General features: G+C 43.4%; 1 protein-coding gene across 4 annotated transcripts in view; it reads left to right on the forward strand.

Annotated features, from left to right (window-relative positions):
- Positions 1 to 23,253, forward strand: part of TXLNG (taxilin gamma) — a 51,321-nt gene that overhangs the window by 24,492 nt on the left and 3,576 nt on the right. For all 4 annotated transcript variants that reach the window (XM_073356054.1, XM_073356064.1, XM_073356081.1 and 1 more), the window contains exons 4-9: positions 14,007 to 14,177; positions 15,201 to 15,395; positions 16,097 to 16,216; positions 19,853 to 19,927; positions 21,585 to 21,677; positions 22,314 to 22,409. In XM_073356054.1, coding sequence (XP_073212155.1) covers positions 14,007 to 14,177; positions 15,201 to 15,395; positions 16,097 to 16,216; positions 19,853 to 19,927; positions 21,585 to 21,677; positions 22,314 to 22,409 — 750 coding nt within the window. The remainder of the gene's footprint in view (positions 1 to 14,006; positions 14,178 to 15,200; positions 15,396 to 16,096; positions 16,217 to 19,852; positions 19,928 to 21,584; positions 21,678 to 22,313; positions 22,410 to 23,253) is intronic.

A 23,253-nucleotide genomic window follows, 5' to 3' on the forward strand; every position in this document is an offset into this window, starting at 1 on the left:
TCGGCAGCGTGCAGAAGGACATAATGGATGGATTTGCAGCAATGGGGTTCCCAAACCTCAATGGGACAATAAATGGCAAGCATATCCCTATTTTGCCTTGCTACGGAGTACATCAACAGAAAGGGCTACTTTTCTATGGTTATGCAAGTCTTGATGGATAACCAATATTGCTTCCCTATCAATGTGGTTTGGTCAGGGAAGCTGGATGACCCTCGCATCTTTAAGAACACAGGACTCTTCAGAAAGCTACAAGCAGGAACATTCTTTCCCAGCTGGTGGATTACCATTGCGAATATTGGAATGCCAGAAGTGATTCTGGGAGACCAGCTTACCCCTTATTCCCCTAGCTCATGAAGCCATACGCTGGCCACCTTGACAGCACCAGGGAAGATTCAGTTACCACCTCAACAGGTGTACAATGACATTGAATGTGCTTTTTCTAGATTGAAGGAACACTGGTGGAGTTTACTCACTAGATTGGATCTCAGTGAGAAAAATATTGCTGTGGTTATAGCTGTCTGTCACATCCTGCATAATATATGTGAGGTAAAGGAGGAAAAGCTGCCACCCGGGTGGAAGTGGAGCATGTCTCCTGGCCTTGAACAGCTAGATGCCAAAGCTATTATAAGAGCCCAGCGTGGAACTATGCATTTGAGGAAGGCTTTGAAAGAGCACTTCAACAGTTAGTCACAGTAGTACTCTGTGCTGGAGTGTTCACTGGGCCTGGAGCTTTGGGTGCTGCTAAGAATTGTCGTGTTTGATGTGCATTTATAAGTGTCCAGGTTTTTCCTGAATCTATAAATTTTATGTGGTGTTTGGTTTGTATCTTTCATATACTGTTTGCTTTGTCTGCTGCTAGGCACTCTGAAATATTTGTTGTGAACCAACAGAAAATTCAATTCTCCAAAAATTAGAACTGCATTGAGTGGGGGGAAAAACGGTGCAGAAAATCAATATGGGGGTGGCAATGATATACAAACTGTTAACCTAGATTAAAAGGGTGAACATTTAAAATTAGAAAGGGAGTAAACATTTGTCTATTTAAGTGCACAAATGTAGTTGATTGTTGCTAGACATACACCAACTGTGTGGTTCTCACAGGTCAGGTTATGTGAAGTTGAGGTTTTCCTTGCTGTCCCCTGGCATAGAGTGGTGTAGGGGTAAGGATTCGCCTGTGATGGGATATGGTATGTTGTGGGACGGGGAGGTGTAGGGAGTGGCCACCATAGAGTTTTCCAAGGACAGCAAAGGGTGGGGACTCTTGAATTTTGGGACTTGTAGGTCAACCATGGTCTGCAGCATTTGGTTTGCTGCTGGAGAAGACCCATTATGTGCAGGTGCGTTTCCATCCCCTTGTCATGCTGGGACTCCTGGGCCTTTTTCCTGTCCTCTTTCTCCATGCTGTCAGTCATGTCGGCCTTCCAAGCCCTTTGTTCACAGTCCAGTGCAGCAGTAGTTTGTGTAATTTTGCTGAACGTGTCCTCTCCAGCCCTCTTCTTTCTCCTCATGAGTGCGAGGCATTCTGCGGGCATGGATGGGGCACCCCTCAAATTTGCCATGCCAGAAGCTGCTGATTAATAACAGACATATGTACCATTGAATTAACAATCACCATGGAAAGGGATAGATAACTTTAAAATATCCCTTCCCTTATTCCCATAAACACTTTTAATAAGAAATGCTTATTGACACTTCAGCTTTGGACTCCCTCAGCACTGCAATGCTCTCCAGCCCCAGGAAGTATGGCAGAGCAAAGGGTGAGCGGTAGGAAGGATTTTCTGTTGCATGAAGCTATAAAACTTCAGGCCCTGTTCCATGAGTATAGGGCAGTGACTGATTACTGGCACTGTTTTCCACAGGGAGCAGTGGTTTTAGTTGATATCTCACTCCTGAGGTTCGCAAAGGCACAGAGAACACAGCTGCTGCTGGAGTCCTGAAGCTGCCTGTGCCTGTAGCCCATATGCTGCAGTGGTGCCAACTAAACTCATGACTGAGTGGTATGGGAAAGTGTCCTACAGCAGAAGAAGAAAAAGTGCTGCAATCCCCAGAAACCTTTGGGAGAGGATTGCAGAGTATCTCCATGAAAGTTTCATTGAGGTCTCTCGGGAAAATAAAAGGGACATCCCTACTAACATAAACAAAGTGCACTGCATGGCCCCGGCTGCATAATCGAACAGCAGAATGAAAAGCAGATTCCAACTCTGCCTCTGTACCTTTTTATCTCTTTTTGTGCAAGTAAACAGTGAAAAGTCTATACCTTTGTCTTAACTTAGGGGTGGTCTAGGGGCCATTTTTAAATGTAAACATTCTAAGGAAAAGTGTGTGCACACACTTAGCTGAGCTTCCTCCCTCTACATCAGGCTCATCTATGCTCACCAGACAGGACTGGCTCGACTGCAGCAGAATCTCAAACAGCTCCTGGCTTGTGGCATGGCTGGAGTCCCTTCCCATATAACAACCCCCACCACCTGCTCCTCCTCCTTCCTATTGGCTGCTCACATCAGGAGTGTCTGTCACAGGCTCCTCTGAGGTACCCACAGTGGTCTGCAGGGTGTTCATGGGAGTCTCTGCCAAGTATGGCATGCAATTTGTTGTAAAAGCAGCAGGTCTGTGGGGCAGCACCAGATCTTATTACGCTCACTGACCTTGTGGTATTCCTGGCAAAATTCCCTCTCTATCACATGGCACTGTTGCTGATCCCTGCCGTACCCCTCTGCATACATCTCCTGTGTAATCTTCTCATAGATGTTCATATTTCTACATCTAGTCCATAATTGTGTTTGCACAACCTCCTCTCCCCATGAGCCCAGGAGATCCAATAATTCCTCTCTGCTCCTGGTAGGAGTGCTAGTGTGTAGTTGGTTGGGCAGTTGCACACAACGAGGGTGGTCAGATAAGTGTGCTTGCCAAGGTGGGCAGTCAGTGAAAAGGCATTTCTGAAACACACAGGAGGCACTGGGAGGGAGGGAGAGGAGTTGATCAGCGGGGCCGATGGACCCAGACATAATTCCACACCCTCCTCCAAGCCTGCCATGTCCCCGCTCCTCCCCCGCCCTCCCAGTGCCTCCAGCACGCTGCTGAACAGCTGTTCCTCAGTGTGCAGGAGGTACTGGAAGGGAACGGGGGGAGTTGATCAGTGGGACCAGCGGACTCCTTGTTTGAGAAACACTGATCTACGCTATCCAGTCCACATTACCTGTTTTTCCAATTAATGAAATTAGCCCTAGGATCACTAACTATCTAACATAAACTCCTACATTTATGACAGACTCTGCAGTTCGAAAAGCTTGCACATTTGGTCTCATTTTATGTCTGCATACAGCTAGAACTTGAAAGGCAGTATGAAATACTGTGATAGACATATACAGTGCTCTGTCATGTTAGTTAATATAAAAAAAAAAGAGTACTTGTGGCACCTTAGAGACCAACCAATTTATTTGAGCATAGGCTTTCGTGAGCTACAGCTCACTTCGTCGGATGCATTCAGTGGAAAATACAGTGGGGAGATTTATATACATGGAGAACATGAAACAATGGGTGTTACCATACACACTGTAACAAGAGAGTGATCACTTAAGGTGAGCTATCATGGTTTTTTTCCCACCGCTCTCCTGCTGGTAGTAGCTCACCTTAAGTGATCACTCTCGTTACAGTGTGTATGGTAACACCCATTGTTTCATGTTCTCTATGTATATAAATCTCTCCACTGTATTTTCCACTGAATGCATCCGACGAAGTGAGCTGTAGCTCACGAAAGCCTATGTTCAAATAAATTGGTTAGTCTCTAAGGTGCCACAAGTACTCCTTTTCTTTTTGCGGATACAGACTAACACGGCTGCTACTCTGAAACCAGTTAATAACAGTAACTTGTTCAGTTTTAAAACTACTTTACAGCAATCTTTGATTTAAACATGTTACAAAACAAGGACAGACACTATAGCTCTCCGACAGTCTTTAAAACATACACATAAGCATGTGCACTTTCTTTACTAATTACTGAGTTTCAGGAACTGGTCAATTGACTGATTTGGATAATCACCTAGGAGAAAATCTGTATATTACTTATCACAAGATCTTTGCTCAGCTTACAGCTCAGTTATCATTCACAGCAGGAGTTGACACTGTTTAACTACTGTATATGGCACATATAATATCAGTGTTTGATATTAATATTTTAATTCATTTACTTATTCACAGACAGGGAAAAAGGGAAGTCTCAGTTTTGTGAAAGGATGCAGCAACTCTAATTTCTTAATTATGAAAAAAATCTAGCTGTTTGACCTTGGGTTTTTATTCTGTTAGCTGTCTGTTCTGTCTTTCTTAAAGGCTTTGATACCTGGGCAATTCTTAAATAGTAACAACTGCTAATTTTGGGACCTTAGTTAATACAGCAATACCGAACAAGAGTAAGACGTTATAGTCTGCAGTAGGTTTAGTCTTAGATACTTATGCCTGTGTCCAAAAAACAATTAGTTATTTTAATTCAGAGAAATGTGAAATGGTGAATATCACACCAAAAAAAATTTATTACCTTTTTTAGCAATCTTAGGTTAATGTTTAAATGTTCAATCTTGAATAAGGTTCATAATTGCAAAAGAAAAATGAAATAAAACAAACATGGCAACTATAAAGGAAAAAGTCAATTTTAAATGCAGTTATGCTAGGTTAGCAACAGGTTAGCTCTTCAAGAATCATGCTGTTCATTATCTTTTCATCATTAAGGATCAACTGTTTCATCTATATCTTTATCAAATTCATCAGTAACTCGTTCTCCCTCTTAACTTAATATTCTTCAGATGAACTTTTCATCTGTCCTTTCTTTAATCATATTTTGATACATGATCACCAGCTTCCCAGCAGTGGAGGTCTTCAATCTATTTCTGTTTCTTGAATGATGATTCCCCAAACCAACCAGTTTTGTTCCTCACATGAAATAGAGTGCACAAGTGTTAAAAGAATATCTGCCACTGTAGCAAGAACATGAGGAGTACACAACCCTTTCCACCATGATGGAGCATGTTGTTTTTATGTTCAGCTGCTGGGACTGCACTTTGCATTGTTTTACAACTGACTGGGCTTCTTTTTTTGCTTATATTTTGCTATCTCCATCATCATTGCTTGTTTGTTTGTACTTCCTTTAAAATTTACAACAGTCACTGTGAGATCACAAGCTGAATCAGATTCATGGTCAGATTTTGGCCCTGGAAGCATGTGCGAGAGTGATCACTTGATTTTTTTTTTTTTTTTTTTTTTTGTGATATTATCTTCTCTTTCTTTTCTGCTTTTGTAAATAGACTGTATTCAGTATTCTTACAGGTTTCTTAACATTGAGAAACTCGTTCTTGGCATCAGACCGTGTAGAACTATTATTTTTCATAGTCTGACTTAACTACAGTATGAAGCAGTTAAATGAATTTGTCTTTTCACATCCAAAAGACATCATGTCATAAATATAAAGGGAAGGGTAAACCTCTTTAAATCCCTCCTGGCCAGAGAAAAAACCCTTTCACCTGTAAAGGGTTAAGAAGCTAAGACAACCTCACTGGCACCTGACCAAAATGAACATTGAGGAGACAAGATACTTTCAAAGCTGGAGGGGGGAAAACAAAGGGTTCTCTCTGTCTGTGTTGTCTTTTGCCGGAACCAGAGCAGGAATGCAGGTCAGAACTCCTGTAAGGGTTAATAAGCAATCTAATTAGATATGCGTTAGATTCTGTTTTGTTTAAATGGCTGATAAAATAAGTTGTGCTGAATGGAATGTATATTCCTGTTTTTGTGTCTTTTTGTAACTTAAGGTTTTGCCTAGAGGGATTCTCTGTTTTGAATCTGATTACCTTATAAGGTATTTACCATCATGATTTTACGGAGGTGATTCTTTTTCTTCAATTAAAATTCTTCTTTTAAGAACCTGATTGCTTTTTCATTGTTCTTAAGATCCAAGGGTTTGGGTCTGTGTTCACCTATGCAAATTGGTGAGGATTTTTTATCAAGCCTTCCCCAGGAAAGGGGGTGTAGGGCTTGTTGGGATTTTGGGGGGAAAGACGTTTCCAAGTGGGCTCTTTCCCTGTTATATTTGTTAGACGCTTGGTGGTAGAAGCAATAAGGTCCAGGGACAAAAGGTAAAATAGTTTGTACCTTGGAAGTTTTACCCTAAGCTGGTAAAAATAAGCTTAGGGGGTTTTTCATGCAGGTCCCCCCCATCTGTACCCTAGAGTTCAGAGTGGGGAAGGAACCTTGACACATCATCATCAAAAATGTTAGTGCAGACTACTCAGAGAGCACACCCAGCCACCTCTTCTTCAAGAGCAGCTGTATGAAGTCTTTTTGCATATTTGAAGTTTGAGACATTTAATAGAAGATGCCCATCAAGTAAGACTAGGCTACTCAGTGTGAATGAAATTGAGTGCTATACTAACTGATGCTGAAAAATGTTTGCTGGTACTTGTTGCTTTTGAAAATTTTGACCGCGCTTTTCACTTGTAGCAGGTGGTGCAAAGTTGTCAGATCTTCAACATCGCAAGTGGAAAAACTGCATAATATGGTGTGCCCGCAAGGGCTGGGGTGGGAGATACCAGCGAAAGGAGGACACTTAGGCCTAAGAATAGTAAACTACGCGGGGAGCCCCTAGGACGCGCGGAGGGCCTACAGGGGACTCTGGCTGTTTGGGACAGCTGACCAGGCAGGACTCCACGGGGGGAAAATCCTCTGCAGCGCTATATTCTCTGCGTTTATCTCGGGGATACATGGGGTCAACAGCTGGTTACATTCTTACATATATAATTTATGCTTATTACATAAACTAACTCGTTTACAGGCAAAAATATGGTGAGCTATGCTACAATATCTTTTGGCAGGGTCTGTCGGACAAAGTTCATTGAAACTGCCTGCGTCCTCCGCTTACATCCAGTCACATACTCAGTCCACCACTTAGCTCCTCGCCAATCTTCCGGAACCTTGCCCCTACATATGGGCAGCATATCCATAACACAGAAGTTGTGGATACTCATCAGCAAAACCCCAAGTAGTGTTCATGTTAGCCATGTTGTTGTTCACAACCAAAATAATCTTCTGTGGACCCAATTCACTAATTATATTTTCTTTTTCAAGTGCTTGTTCACGTCCATTCCACATTAGATGTGTGCACGCTGCGTGCACGAGCGTCGGAAACTTTTTCCCTTAGCAGCTCCCGGCAGGCCCCCCCGAGTGGCACCACTGCGCCCCACATATATACCCCTGCCGGCCCAACCCCCTCCAGTTCCTTCTTACAGTCTGTGGCGGCGTTGGAACAACCTTTCTCTCTCTCTCTCTCTCTCTCTCTCTCTCATAGAAGAGCAGTCCCTTAGCCTTTAGAGTAGCTGTTATTCGTTTGCTTACATATAGATTGTGAACACTTAAGTGAGTAGGTGCTTGGAGGCCTCCAGCACCAGCCGCGGGGCATGCCGCAGGCCCATGGCTTCAAGGTTTGCACCGCGAGCCGCAAACCTATGCCAGTTAGTGACCCCCACGACTCGTGTCTACGTTGCCTGGGGGACGGACATCAAGCTGAAAGGTGTAGGATTTGCAAGGCGTTCCAGCCAAGGACAAGGAAAGACTTTCGCCTAAAGCAACTGTTGATGGAGGCCGCATTGCAGCCACTGGGCCCGGAGCACCCAACGCCGGCTCAGGCTTCATCGGTGCATAATGCCCCAGAGCCATCGGGAGACCCGGCACCGGCAAAGCACTGTAAACTGTCAGCCCCGGAGCGCCAGGCTAGGCCCCAGCACCAATCGTCCTCCCTGGTTCGGTCCCCGGCGCAGCCTAAAGGAAGGCTTGGTCATTCCCCACACAGGAGGCTGGCGCCTCCCAAGGCACAGACAAGAGCTGGAAGGCCACGATACCGGTGCTGACACAGGCAGTCCCAGCGGCACAAGCTTCACCGAGCCCAGATTTAAGTGAACTCAGTGCGGACGATGGGCTCAAGGGCATAACAGATCAGCCTTCTATGCCTGACACCTTTGATGTCGCAAAGGACCCCATCGAGCTGTCGGCAGTGAGCCCCCTCCCACATGGGGAGAACTCTCGAGCACCCATGCCTCGGGCACCGTTGAGGGGTAAGCCAGCAATGTTGTGCCGCTCAAAGACACCATCCCAGCTCCACTCCCGGAGTTGGTCCGGGTCAAGCTCCAACTCCGCAGACTCGCACTTGCCAGTGGCCCAGAAGGAGGTTGCAGCACCAGCAGCAGGTCAACACAAAGAAGCACCAGAAAGGGCACACCACTCTCCGGCACCGCCCAGAGACTGGCACTGGGAGTCGAGACGGCCCTCACCAGAGGTCTCCCGCAGGCGGTCCCGGTCCAGGGAACACCAGCACCGGTCCAGGTCCCGGTCCCAGGGGTACCAGTACTGTTCCCAGTCCTGCTCAGCCAGGAGCCACTCATTCTCCCGCCGGCGCAGATTGTTGGCACCGCCATGGCCTTCGCGATCAGCGCTGCTGCAGTCTGGTGCCGGCTCCGGCCACTATAGCTACCCGCACTGGGGCCTGGACAGCAGGGACCCTCAGGGGAACTGGCAACCTCAATGGGGGACACCAGGCCATTGGCCCTTCTGGACCCCCTGGGCCTATCAGGAGCACCAAGGGGCCCTGTCCAGGACAAGTTACTCGGTGTAGCAGACCCGCTCCCCGCACCGACGCCAGATGGTGCCAGAGGCAACAGTATCCAGTCCTCCAGCATAGACCGGAGAGTCCGGCACCGAGCCCGGTGCTGTCCCATGGACTCCCACCCCGGCCTGAGCCGGGGGCCCTTACCACGGGAGATGGGGAGCAGGAGGACCAACCAGAGAGGGTCAAGCAGCAGCTAACCTCCTCGTCTTCCCTCGATGAGCCGGTGGCGGGTACAGAGGTATCCGGCCCTCCATCAATAGACCATAGAGCCCACCAGGAACTGCTGCGCAGAGTTGCCCAAAATTCGGGGTTGCAGGCCAAGGAGACGGTTGAGCAGGAGGACCCCATGGTGGACATTTTGAGCCCTGAAGGGCCATCCAGAATAGCGCTCCCGCTCATTAAGACTGTTCAGTCTAACTATAAGACTTTATGGCAGATCCCGGCCTCCAGCGCTCCAATGGCTAAAGGAGTGGAGTGTAAATACTTTGCCCCATCTAAGGGCTATGAGTTCCTATTCTGCCACCTGAGTCCATGCTCCCTAGTGCTTTCGGCAGTGAACGAAAGGGAACGCCATGGACAGCAGGCCCTGGCCCCTAAGGCCAAGGAGGCGAAACGCCTGGACCTTTTTGGTAGAAAGGTGTACTCATCTGGGGGTCTTCAGTTGAGGATTGCTAACCATCCTGAACAGGCACAATTTCAACTCCTGGGCAGCGGTGGGGAAGTTTAAGGACAACGTCCCGCAAGGTTCCCAACAGGAGTTCACGGCCCTGGTGGACGAGGGCAAGGTAGTAGCCAAGACCTCTCTCCAGGCCTCCATGGATTCAGCAGACACGGCAGCTAGAACAATCATGTCAGGGGTGATCATGAGGCTCTCGGCGTGGCTCCAGGAAAGTCAGGCCTGCCCCCCTGAGGTCCAGAATATGCTCCAGGACCTCCCCTTCGAAGGGTCTGGGCTCTTCTCAGACCAGACAGACGCAAGGCTGCATGGCCTCAAGGACTCGCGGGCTACGCTCAAGTCGCTGGGTATGCACATCCTGGAGACCCAGAGGAAGCCCTTTAAGTTGCAGCCTCCCCCGCAACGCCAGTGCCAGCCTCGCCATAGGCATGAGCCTTACCATAGGCGAGGCAGGGATAACAGGCGATGGCGCAACAATAACAATAATGCACCGGGCCAAGGCCAGCACAAACCCTAGCCGGGCACTAAGCCAGGCTTTTGAAGGTTCGCTTGAGGACAGCGTACCAGACCAGCCACCAGATCTGTCCCTTTGTTTTCTGAAGAGCCTGTCCCGTTTCTCCCATGCATGGTCCACCATTACATCAGACCATTGGGTCTTACGCACAGTGCGGAACGGGTGCTTGCTGCAGTTCGCCTCCCTTCCAACCCCCTTCCCTGTCCCTCTTCAGGGACCCATCTCACAAGTATCTCCTAGAGGAGGAAGTCCGCTCGCTGCTACAGGCGGGGGCAGTAGAGGCGGTGCCTCACGGCCTAAGGGGAAAAGGGTTCTACTCCTGGTACTTTCTCATCCCCAAGGCCAAAGGGGGCCTTCGCCGAATCCTAGACCTGCGCGGGCTCAACAAGTTTCTGGTCAAGGCCCGGTTCTGCATGGTTTCTCTGGGCACCATCATCCCTTCCCTGGATCCAGGGGACTGGTACGCCGCCCTCAATATGAAGGATGAGTACTTTCATATCACCATTTTCCCAGCACATTGGCGGTTCCTACACTTGACCATGAGCCGAGAACATTATCAGTTTGCGGTTCTCCCGTACCTCAACGACTGGCTCCTGGCGGGCCGATCCAAGGCAGAGGTGTGAGGCTATGTGGAGGTGGTCCTGAGATTGTTCCACGAGCTGGGGCTCCCGGTCAACGTCCCCAAGTCCACACTCGTACCCAAGCAGAGAGTGAAATTCATAGGGGCGGTCCTGGATGCGGGGCAGGCCAGGGCAAGCCTTCCGGTATCCCAATTCCGGGCTATCCAACAAGTAGTGGCTTCCCTGCGCCAGTTTCCAACAATGGCCATGTGCTGCCTGTGGCTGCTGGGCCATATAGCAGCATGCATGCACGTGGTCAGGTATGCCAGACTGAGACTCGGGACTTGGCAGGCGTGGCTCGCTCGGGTGTACCGCCCAGGCAGGGACCCCCTGGACTTCCTGCTGTTGTGGCAATCCCAGCCTGTGGTTAGCAAAGACATCCCCTTTGCCGCCCCACTTCCGCACCTGATGCTGGTGACGGACACGTCAGACCACAGATGGGAGGCTCACCTAGGGGACCTCATGACGCAGGGTTTGTGGTCCGGAGCAAAGCGGTCGCTCCATATCTAAGTGAAGCAGCTCAGGGCGCTTCGTCTCGCCTGCCAGACCTTTCATGCCACTCTGAGTGGTCACAGCGTGACAGTTCTGACAGACAACACTAGTGCCATGTTTTATAGAAACAAGCAGGGCGGGACTCGTTCCTCGCGACTCTCCTCCTCTGGGACCTTTGCATAGCCCATGTGATTCACCTCAAAGCGTCCTATCTCCCGGGAGTGCGGAACGAGCTGGCGGACTCCCTCAGCAGGTGTTCCCATACTCCCGCCCCCCAGTTCCTCCATGGAACCTTAACCTGGTCCTTTCTAAACTCATGGGACCCCCTTTCGAGCCCCTCGCTACCTGTTCTCTCCTCCTCCCTTTCCAGGAAGCTGGCATTTCTGGTTGCCGTTACTCAGCCAGAAGGGTTTCCGAACTGAGGGCCCTCACCTCTAAGCCATCGTACACAGTATTTCACAAGGACAAGGTGCAGCTCTGGTCGCACCCCAAGTTCCTCCCTAAAGTGATGTCCCAATTCCATCTGGGCCAGGACATTTGTCTGCCAATGTTCTTCCTGAAACCTCATACGGTCCCGAGTCACCGCAGCTTGCACACCTTGGATGTGCGTAGAGCGCTGGCGTTCTATTTGGAGCGCACCAAACCCTTTTGCAAGTCCACACATCAAATCTTGATAATGATTTGATGAACATCTGAAGACTTTCAGGAGTAGGAGTTTTTGATGCCGAAGCAGATAAAGTAACAAAATTCTTATTTGAAGATGAAGAAATTGAATTAGCATCATTTTCATTGCCACTTATATCCCTGTATTCATCAAAAGACACTAGGCTTCATGATACTACTGTCAAAGACAAAGTAGAAAAAGAGTACATAGAAGAAAACAAATTTTGATGTCGACCAGTTTACTATTCTTTGCTGTTTGCCTGTAATAATCTTTTGACAGTAGCTGGACACATCACAAGAATTCCTCAAGTGAGCGTTCTCCTTTCTATCTACCTTTGTCTCATACTCAAGAGAACATAACTTGCACTTAGCTTTAACAGTGTTTCCATGTTCATGTCTAGTGTTTAAAAAAAAAAAAACATACAAATTATTTTGGCTTTCCTCAACTCTGCATAATTTATTATGTTACTGTTAATGTCTCACTACTTCTGGATTTCTGTCTCAGTTGAATTTTAATCAACCAGTAGCTATTCAGTCTTTCTAAGCGCTGCTGATTGGAAGATTCCATCCTGTCAAAATGTTTTTGGGCATATTGTCCCCTCCCTCCCAGAACCTTTAAAGACTCCCAGATCACAGGAAGGGAGAGGGGGGCAGGCCGCTCCTTCTTCCTACAGCAAACACACAGACTCATAAGCAGCAGGAACGGGAGGGGCTCTACAAAGATGTGATGTCACAAACCCCCATTAACATAGAACTTTCCATATTTCTCAGGAAGGTTTTGTTGGGGATAAGTGTGTGGGGGAATTGATGGAGGGGGTGTTTGAGGGAGAGAAGTGGGGATTTATTTACATAGGCCTATAACAGGTTGTTTGTGTTAAGGATAGTGGTGTTAATAGGGAGCAGGTTTGATGGCTGTGCATCTTTTGTCTTTGTGTTCGGGGAGAAAGTTTAATGACTGAACCCTCCTTTCCCGTCTCCACCCCCTTCTGAATTTATTTCTGTAGGTTTGTCTTGGCAGTTTAGATTGACCAGGACCAGGGACCATGTCTTTTAACTTGTTTGATGCGCTTTGTAGACCACCATGAACAATGATGGCCTGGAATACAAATAGATATATGTATAATGTTTGTTCTGGAAGATTACAGCCATTAAGATGATCAACTTTAAGTTAGTTCACCTTTTCCCCAGCAGATGGCATTAGCATGTAGTAAAGTGAGTAATCAAGACATTTCGGTAAGTTTGCTAACAGATGTCACCGTGTTGCAATAAAAAAGCTAGGCCACCACCTACATCTGCGCATTGTTGCTGGAATATCAGATGATATTTGACCATGGTTAAATAGTAGGCTGTCAGTTGACCAGTCAGATCAACTTGTTAAACCTAACATTCCTATTGCAATCCCATTGGTTAATGCAGTGGTTCTTAACCTTTACTGCAGCCTGCACCCCTTTGGTTCTCAAAATATGTTCACGCACCCCTTATAAAAATCTTTGAAGTAGGTCAGTTCTTTAAACCTACATATATCATAACTACAGAATGTGAAAGAGAATTATGTATTTTAATTTCACAGTAAAATTAAGAATACATGAAAAATTACACTTTCTTAAATTTACCGTCTCAGTGACTCTTCTGTTGTTGCTGTTGTTCAGTGGTGTTCGAGAAACAAGGAACTTTCGCACCCCCAGAAAGGGCATCTCGCACCCCCAGGGAGTGCGTGCACCCCAGGTTAAGAACCACTGGGTTAATGCATCTGTGGACCTTGTAGATGAAAGAATAGGAAAACTTATTCTGAATTACCAAAAACTTCCTTTTTCTGAGTTAAAAGGTACACTGATTCAATTCTCCCATCTTTGGAGAATTTCTTTGGTGTGTAGGATTAAAAATCCTTGTTGGTTCTTGAGAGATGCTCTACAGAAGAAATTCACAACTTATTACTATAGCATATAGAAATTTACTAACAAGTTTCAGTCCACGGGGTGTTACCTTTAGCTGTGAAAGCTGTTTAAATTGGTAGGTTTTTCAGAGTGCCTCACATATCTGTGATTGATAGGTCTGGTTCTGCTTGCGTAGCTGCATGCAGGCTGAGAGGCTGTTGGTTAACAGTTCTACAGACCTTGTAACTCGGAGGAAATTTTTGGTAAATCAGAATAGGTTTTCTTAGCTTTATATTCCAAGACTGTCCATTCACACATTTGGGATTAACTTTTCCCCGGGACCAAAAAAAAAACAAACCCAAACAGTTGTTGTAGTCTACACTGGTCTTAGTGAAATGTATAGACCTTCACCATTCGCTTCTGAAGCTACTTAAAGTTCATTCAATCTTAGTTTAAGTTGTTCTGACTAGGTTGAAAAAGATGGCACACTCATCTCCATTTTCTTAATTATGCTCTCTAACTTTAGTTGGAGGAGAGCCGGAATGTTCAAAAGCAGATGAAGATACTGCAGAAGAAACAAGCACAGGTTGTGAAAGAGAAAGTCCATTTGCAGAGTGAGCATAGCAAGGCCATTCTAGCACGCAGCAAACTGGAATCTCTGTGCCGGGAGCTTCAGCGTCATAACAAGACTTTAAAGGTTAGTTTATTTGTGTAAATTGTTTTAAAGTAAACCCTATTTCTGATTGCTATTTAAAATTCATACTTGCTGCTAGCTAGCTGGTATTTGCACTGTTTCATGTCCAATACCCAGATCAATAGAGAATAACAACCCTTTTGAGTATTGGGATTGTGGGAATTGGTGTGTTTACTTTAGTCAGTTTCCTTCTCAAACTGGTCCATGAATCATACTTAGTTTAGACTGCTGTAGTGTCTAGTCTTGCCGTACTAGTTACTGAGAGCTGTGGTGTTGGCTGCTAGTAAAATAACATGAATGAAATCAAAACAGCGTAAAATGACAAGATATAAACAAAGCTTGAATTGGCAGGAGTAAGGGAAAGGGGGGTTGAGATTCCATTCATTTCCCTGTGTTGTTATTGTAGGGAATTGCTTCACCAAAAAACTGTTTTATTAACTTTAGGGTAGCTTTTAAATTGAAGTACAAAAACCTTGGTGAGGAGGTGAACACACACCATTCAGTTTTCTATTTCAAATGTATCAATGCAGGATTTTTTTGCCTCCTGGATAATCGTTGCTGGCCTTACCAAACCATACTAACATCAGTTAAACTCTTTCTCAAGCCATAAAGACGAATGCTCTTCAAGCATACAATTATAAACCATATCCATTTTAGATCAATTGAAAAGTAAAAACAAAACACGCTAGAGCTTCACTTGCCAATACCAAAATATATAGAGCATGGTAATAGACTGCTGAATGTATATTAAAATACCTACATTAAAACACCCAGCTAACGCCAGAGTGGTTGCAAGACCAGGAACCAGCTTCCCTAAAGAAGCATCCCGATAGCACACTGAATTGGTAAGGATTTAATTGTCAGTTTGGGCAAAACTTTGGTTTTGGTTTTTGAACACACCAATGTTGTGGAAGTATTCAGACCTGAAGTATTTATTTTGACCCATCTCTATCTTAAAGATTATTATACGGGCATATTACGTCACTTTTGACTTGCACACCATTAACAAATCCTTTTGGATAAAAGGAAGAAAACATGCAGCAAGCACGTGAAGAAGAGGAGAGACGTAAAGAAGCCACTGCACATTTCCAGATTACACTGAATGAAATTCAGGCCCAGCTGGAACAGCATGATATACACAATGCCAAGCTCCGCCAAGAAAATATTGAATTGGGGGAGAAGCTGAAGAAACTAATTGAACAGTATGCTTTACGGGAAGAGGTAATTTAAATTTATGCTTCCATAAGCACTCAAATTAGTTTCCTTACTACTTTAAGTGGTGGCTTTCTAAAGAGAAGTGATAATGATTAAAATCAGTTCACTTTCATAGAGTACTACAGCTTTCTTTGGTTCCCAACCAGCAGCTAAGGCACGCAGTTGTAGAATAAGTGTTCTCTGATATTTTTTTTTCATAGTGTGGATTGCTTTCTAATACTGAGGTTGTCATCAACCACTTCTCTCCCCTCTCATTCATGATCACATCCTGTGGCAACCAGAGCAATTGTTTATGTGGAAAAGTAATACAAGGAAGTTAATGTAATTTAGTGCTGTTTAACAGCTGGAAATGAGATGTGACCAGTCAGCTGTTTTTAGGCCACGGTTTGCAAACCTTTGCATTTACTTTCTGGTTTTTAAGATGCACTTGAGTCATGTTTTCACGCTTCTCTCATCAACTGTGAGAGGCAGAAACTTTTTTAAATAAAAGTTCAAATTCTCCTGTAATCACTTGATTCTGGAGGCTGGAGCTTAAAGAAAAATACCACATATATTGTGATCCAATGGTCCGGCAACCCTGACCATTGGATCACTAGGACTGAATACTAAAACTGTTCAAAACTTTTTTTTTCATTAAGAAAAATCTTTTATGTTGGCTTAACTGTGTACTGCTCATATTACACTGTCAGGTTTTACTTTTTCCTTAGCATATTGACAAAGTGTTCAAGCATAAAGAATTACAACAACAACTAGTGGATGCCAAACTTCAGCAAACCACACAACTTATAAAAGAAGCTGAGGAAAAACATCAGAGAGAGAGGGAGTTCGTAAGTTGCTTCTAAGCTTACTTTTAAAAAACAAAAAACACAGCAACTGAAGGGGCAGCATATTTAGGGCTAAAATACCTTTTCTACAAGATACTAAGATCCAAATGGTTTAAATTAAAAGGAACCTGAATTGTACCTGCAATATACATCTATATAGGTGCAAACAAATAATGTGCATGCAGCTGCAGGTTTTTTTGGCAAGAACCATTATCTGTTTGAGGGGTGTGTGTGTGTTTGTGTATATAAATGCATTCTCCGAACACAATTTAGGTACTTCTGTTAGGCTTGGAGATTATTCCACATAGTGCAGCTTTTGCGGCACGCTTCCTTGTTCTTCTGATGCCTGAATTTGGTCAGCTATGCTCTAAGAAGTGTGAGGTGGAAAGAGGGTGAAAGCAGAAATAATGTAAGCACCTTTAAGAGCACTTGCTGTTACCAGGAAGTGTGTGCCCAGTGTTTTCTGAGCATTTGAGAGAGTGTAAAACTAGGAATTTTAGCAGCTTGGCTGGAAACTACATAAGACTGAAGTCTTCAGTTGAACTCTTCAATTGAAAACGTGCCCTCCTGGTGATGAAATGGCTTTAGACATTTTAGGGCTGATCCAAAGCCTTTTTAAAGTCCATTAGAGTCTTTGGATCAGGCCCTAAATATTCACCCCCCTCCACCCAAAGTAGTGATTTTGTTTCCAGAATTTGAACAAAATCTTAGAAGGTGTTGGAGAGAGGCCTATGTCTTCTATTTGTTTTTATTACGTATTTATAGATAGGGTATAGAAAAAAAACTTGAAGTTTCAAAATTGGCATGAATATAGTCCTCACTGAGAATGAGTACTTGTGTGATTTGGGATGGAGGGGTCAAAAATCAAGTAACTTCTGGCCATGTTGACTAATCTTTGAAGACTGTGATTTAAAGATAGAGGATACCAAGCTGTTTTTGTGAAGAATTCTTGCTTAGATTTACAGGTGTGTAAGTATTTGAATCTTCTGTTGTCTAAAAGCTAAGACATACTGATAATCTCCTGATTTTAAATTAGACAAAGTAGATTTTTAAAAAGTTTAAATTTTAGCTAAGTCTGACACAAACTCTCCCACTTTGACATCACTACGCTTTCTCTCCTCAGCCTTGCTGCTTTACGTACAGGAGTTGTTAATGTTACTGGCATAGTTTTGTTTCATATAAGACAAGTCATCGAAGTAGTCCAGTTCAGTCTTTGCAAATAACTTCTTTAACATAGGTGACAGGAGAACATCACAAGTGTGAAGCTAATTGTACTACATAATTTTTTTTCTATGCTTGGGCATTCATGTATTTTTGTAGTAGAATAGCTTTTTATTGTACTTCTGCATATCATTTAATACTTAAGGCATTTTACCAGAATGCAGACATAAACTGAATTTTCCCAACTGTTAAGATTTTTTTCCATATAATAAAATCAATTCCAGTATACCATAAACGGTTTTAAAATATCAGCTGAGTACTATTAGTTTGTGACAGAAAGGAGAACACCGTGAGTTGTTTAGGTTTCTTAAGTAATCTGGCACAATTTTTACCTGTTTTGTTCTTTAACAAATTAACTTTTTAACCATTTAATGCAAGAGTAGGCAAGAACATGTTCAACTGTATGAAGTTTCACTGTAAATCAAACTTTCTCATTTATATTACATTGTATCAAGCCATGGTTCTTCAAATGATTACATAGATCTATTACACTAGGGTGCATGCATGCCTTGTGAATGGATGCTGGAGAGTTTTCCCTACCAGTACCTACCCATAGGGGCAGCCATGCCAGTTCTATGGTGTCCCTCATGTTCTGAGCTGAGGGTATAAAGGGCAGAGCTGCCCGGCCCGTTCTTTTGTTCCTACTTACTGTCCATGGTTGAAGCATGCTGACAGCTCATTCCTCCTGGGAACGTCCCTTTATAGCTAATAGTTTCCCAACTGTAGTTAACAGTAATACTCATTTTGGTCCTTTGAAACCCCTCTTCTTTTTTCTCTTCCTTATTGTCAGTATTCAGCTCCAGGCTCTGCTTGGTACCAGGGGAGACTGTGCTAAGGTCCCCTGGCTTCAAGCCTTGCTCTGGGTGTCACACACCAATTCCTGTGAGTGATCCTCACTCTCGCTGTTTGAAGTGTTTAGGTGACAGGTAAATAGTCTTCCAAGGCTTCAAGACCAGAACAATGAAGCAAAGAGAAGATTCTCTCTTATACATCCTCATGGGGGCTGCTCTTTGCCCAGCATCAGAATCTGACCGAGGGAGTTCCTTGACCACTCTCTCCACATGTGCTCCCCCAGCCATACCTGTGGACCGAGACAAGAGAAAATCTTGCTCACCTGGCTGTCCTCAAACAAGTGCTCAGAGCATCCTAAGAGGACTGTTTTGTCTTTGTCAAATCCTCCATATAGAACGCCTTAGTTTCAAAGTTTAAGCCACTCTGGTACCGTAGGTAGAGCGTGCCCTTCAGCCCACCACTCCCCAGTACTGCAGTGTTTGGCTCTTATAAAGTAGAGCTGTAGAACCATGTCCAGGACTGTCAATATTGGCTACTTTATTGACACATGTAGTGGAACCATTGCCCCTGCTTGCAGCGGGGCAAAGACCGCTTTCAATACAGACCACTTCAGAGGCATATGAAGTTTGCAAGAGATCTGTTGACCCTCTCAGTATCACCCTCGCTGATCATCCAGTTTGACAGTGTCCTTCCAGAACCAACAAACATGGTGCACACTTTGGGGTATGTTGTGATGCCTGTGATTTCAGGTCCTGTATTGTTTTTCTCAATGTCTGTTCCAAGACCACTGGTAATGGCTCCACGTCATAAAATGGTACCAATTGCTAGGAAGCCCTTTCAGGTCTGTTTCCCAGCTGCTTGTTTTCTATCAAGAACAAATGAGAGGGCATTCTGTAACAGTGCAGTGGCTTTCTAAGTGGATCACCAGCTGCGTTGCCCAGGACGCCCCCAGAGAAGCTGTCTGTGCATTCAACCAGAGCACACTAAGCACACTGCATTTCTGGGAAATTGTCGCTTCGCAGATGTCTACAGTAGGGACAAAGTTGTCTTTAGTCCACTCATTTGCTAAACATTACACAGTTACTGTTGCATCAAGGAAATATGTGAATGGGAGGAAAAGAGTCTTGTAGTCCATCTTCTGATCAGACTCCTAGCCACACTTCCATTGAAAACAGCTTGGGAGTCATCTAGTGTGATGGACATGTGCAATCACTCAAAGAAGAAATGGTTAATCACCTTCTCGTAACTTTTCTTCGAGATGTGCTGCATATGTCCTTTATGCAACCCACCCTCCTTCTCCAACGCATTGGAGTCTATCATCCAAGATTCTGGTACAAAGAAACTGAAGGGTGGGTGGTGCAGTTCTTCCGTTTATGTACTTTGTGCTTGCAGCTCAAGGGATGCCTGGGTGCAGACATGGCCATCCCTGTGGGTGCCACTAGGGAAAACTTTCCAGCACTGATGCACGAGGCACACACCCCTAATTTAATAGACATATGCACCACATCTCAAAGAACAACAGCTACAAGAAGGTGAGTAACTGTTTATTCCCGTTTACATTATCCTTAAAATTTTGCCCTTCGATATAATGTTCAATAATACAGTGCCATTTTCTCCACTTTTTAGCTATTAAAAGAAGCTACTGAGTCCAGACACAAATGTGAGCAGATGAAGCAGCAGGAAGCCCAACTAAAACAGCAGGTAACTTAATAAAAATTGTAAATGTACTGTTCAATACAGATGCTCCACAATGAAAATATCAAGAGATCCTTATGGTTTTGACTCAAACCTGACATTTTGAGGAAGTACAAAAAATTGCAAATTAAACTTTCATTAATGGAAATATTGAATTTTTATGGAAACTTAAATTGGTAGCAATTGTCTGTTCAATGAACACTTCTCGCTATATGTACATTGGAGATACTGTTTTTTTAAAATAAGGTTTTCTTTAAATTGCTATTTGGGGCTCCTAGTTCCCTCCACATTACTGGAAAGTGTAGATGCTGAACTGCTAAGATTGTTTCATTAATTGAAAAGAACACTGCATCCATTGTGCTAAGACTAGACTTTCAGATATTCTAAGGACCTGTCCTATCTGTGGCTTCCACCCCGCTGGTTATTTCACAACACCTCTTTTTTTTTTTTTTTTTTCCCTGTGGGTGATTTTTCCCTCCCGGTGACCGCTCACCTGTTAAGAAATGCTGATCTGGATGAATTCCTGATTGACTCTTCTGCCAAATTGGAGAGGGAAAGTGTTTTGTGTATTCAGTCCCTGTGCTGAAATTATATGATCATGCCTCTACCAACCTAAAATTTGCAAAATATGCCCCAGCTGTGATAAGATTTGACTGCAAGAGAACTGAGAGGGAGTTCTATTTGCTGCTTTGAAGTTTTTTCAGGTTACGTGGGAAGCTGCTAATAATGGCTGTGGGACTCCTAATTTGCTTATTCCGATAACAGCAGATTCAAAATCTGTCCTCTGGATAGAATGTTGTATTTACTAGAAATTCCACGAATGAGGCTACTTCATTGTCCTTACCAAATAATGGTTAGTTCCCTTGCCCAGTTTGTCTTTTATAAGATGTGTAAACAAGGATATTAAAAGGCTTGTTTATTCCCTATCCAATCTCACTTCCTTGGAGTTTCTACTTATAGTGAAAATTTGTTAGGATAACTTAAGCCCCAAACAAGTCCCCACTTCGATTCATGTTTGTAGGATCAGAACCTTCATTGTTTCTTAACCATATCTTTAGGAACAAGACTATGTGGTTGAGAGCCTCGGAGGAGGATGTCACTTCAAATCCAATCTCACTGTTACACATGTAGAATTTGCAGTTTGTTACTAAATCTCACACCTATGACTACTTCAACTTTTATTATTCATCTGATCCTAATTTGCTTTGGTGTTTTAATCCTTCCCTTGTTCAATATTTTGTATCTTAATTAGTTTTTAAATTACATATTTACACCTAAACTTGTGCTTAATTTTTCAAATTTTAGCTGTTACCTTTATTTGTACATAGTTAGAAATGCATCTCTTTCAAACTTCCATTTAACTGAGATAACAACCATGTCTTAATGCCTAACTTTTGTTAGAATATATTCTGTTGCTTTATAAAGATAACCCTAGCTCAGCATCCATGCACAATTTGAGTAATCATCTATTTTTATAGTCATGTATACATGCTTTAGGTGAAAATTTACCTGATAGATTAGAGGGGGAACATAAATATTGTTCTCTTACCTTTGTTGAATTACTACTAGCTGAAATTTCTGAAGTACCTTAATAAAGATTGCTCGTGTGATAATATCGCTACAGTTTAAAGATTAAATATTTCCAATTATTTTTTTCCCAAAGCTTTCTCTTTACATGGATAAGTTTGAAGAATTCCAGACCACCATGGCAAAGAGCAATGAACTTTTTACAACCTTCAGACAAGAAATGGAAAAGGTACTTTTATATAATTATGTTAGAATTTAATGAAAATTAGGGGAAAAAAATATTAGGGGAAAAAAAATTTGGCTTCTTATTAGGCCTTAAAATCCCTGAAGAGGATATAGACTTGAATGCAATTTTAAAAGTAGTTGTAGCTGGAAAAACTGTAAAATGGCACGTTAGAACTAGTTCTCCCTCTGATTCCAGTCTGATTACTGAGAGAGGAAAAAAATCAGCATAGCTGTGGAAGAACATGATGCAATCCATTCTTCTGAAAACTTGCATAACTGCATGCCAAGTTCTGATTCCAAAAGCTAATATTAAAAGCAGAAAACAGCTTTTTAAAAAAAAATTGTCATGTGCAGTACTTCAGTTACGAACTACTTTTGTTTGTAAATGGAGAAGTTGATTGTAGACGCTTTTGGGGGAGGATGGAAATATCTTTATAATCACCATAATCTTAAAAGTAATATTTTTAAATGTTTAAGATTTTAATAATTTTTCATAGGACTGACTTGAAACCCTTTCCTGTACATTTATTTTATAAGATTACTTTGAAAACTACAGTTCGAGCAACTTACTAAAACATTTTAATATGTGGTTACCTCTATTTTGATCCTAGTCATAAAACTAGCTTTACTATATTTTTAGATGACCAAGAAGATAAAAAAACTGGAAAAAGAGACAATAGTGTGGCGTACAAAATGGGAAAACAACAACAAAGCTCTTTTGCAAATGGCTGAAGAGGTGGGTAACAATCTTCATAGTTTAAGGAACTGTGTAGTAACATTCAAGCAGGGCTTGCCTCTACATGGCCCTTCATTTCTAGATAGCTGGAGATTGTCAAGAAATGCTCTGTAGCTGTTCAAACTATACAACTAATTTTTGTTTTTTAATTACTAACAGTTTGTGCTGCTTCTTTAAATAACTTTTCCCAGGTAAATTTACCATCCTTCTCAAGGCACAAAATGAATTTTGTTTTTTGTAATTGCTATCCATGACATTTGATCTTCATATGTCTAGTCAGTCAAAAGCATAGCATAGGAATTGCTGTCCCTAACCTATTGCTTACTAGGTAGGATCTTATGGCAAAATGGTACAAACTATTTATGTCTATTAAATGCTGGGACAGGTGCTAGATTGAGAAGCCTGCAGAATCCTTGGAGTTGTAAAACTCACTTAGCTACAACTAGGGGTCAGTGTAGTTCTGCCATGTCTGTTAGTATTCTTTCTGTTCCATTTCTGCCATGAAATCTGGTATATATGTTTGTGTACAAACTGCTTGAAATCAGAAATATTTGGTACCCATTCACTAAAGTTGGCTGAGTTCCATAAGTAATATCCCCATAACTGTAGTCTTGAACAGTAACAAGCTGTTTGGTTTGTGTGATTTAGTCTCCGTGAGTTCCTAGTGGGCTCTTGTTCACATTAGAAAACACTTGTTCACAGATGGCAGTATGTAGTACCCTGTGTTGCATCTCAGCAGACTGGCCTGTCAACCTCTTATATGTGGTCACCCTTTGGTTTAGAACATTGGAGGCAGCCTGAGAATTTGCACCAACGCTATATATGCTGTGCCTTTTTGAGGGAT

This window comes from Lepidochelys kempii, chromosome 1 (assembly GCF_965140265.1).
Source record: "Lepidochelys kempii isolate rLepKem1 chromosome 1, rLepKem1.hap2, whole genome shotgun sequence".
Classification (NCBI taxonomy): Eukaryota; Metazoa; Chordata; order Testudines; family Cheloniidae; genus Lepidochelys; species Lepidochelys kempii.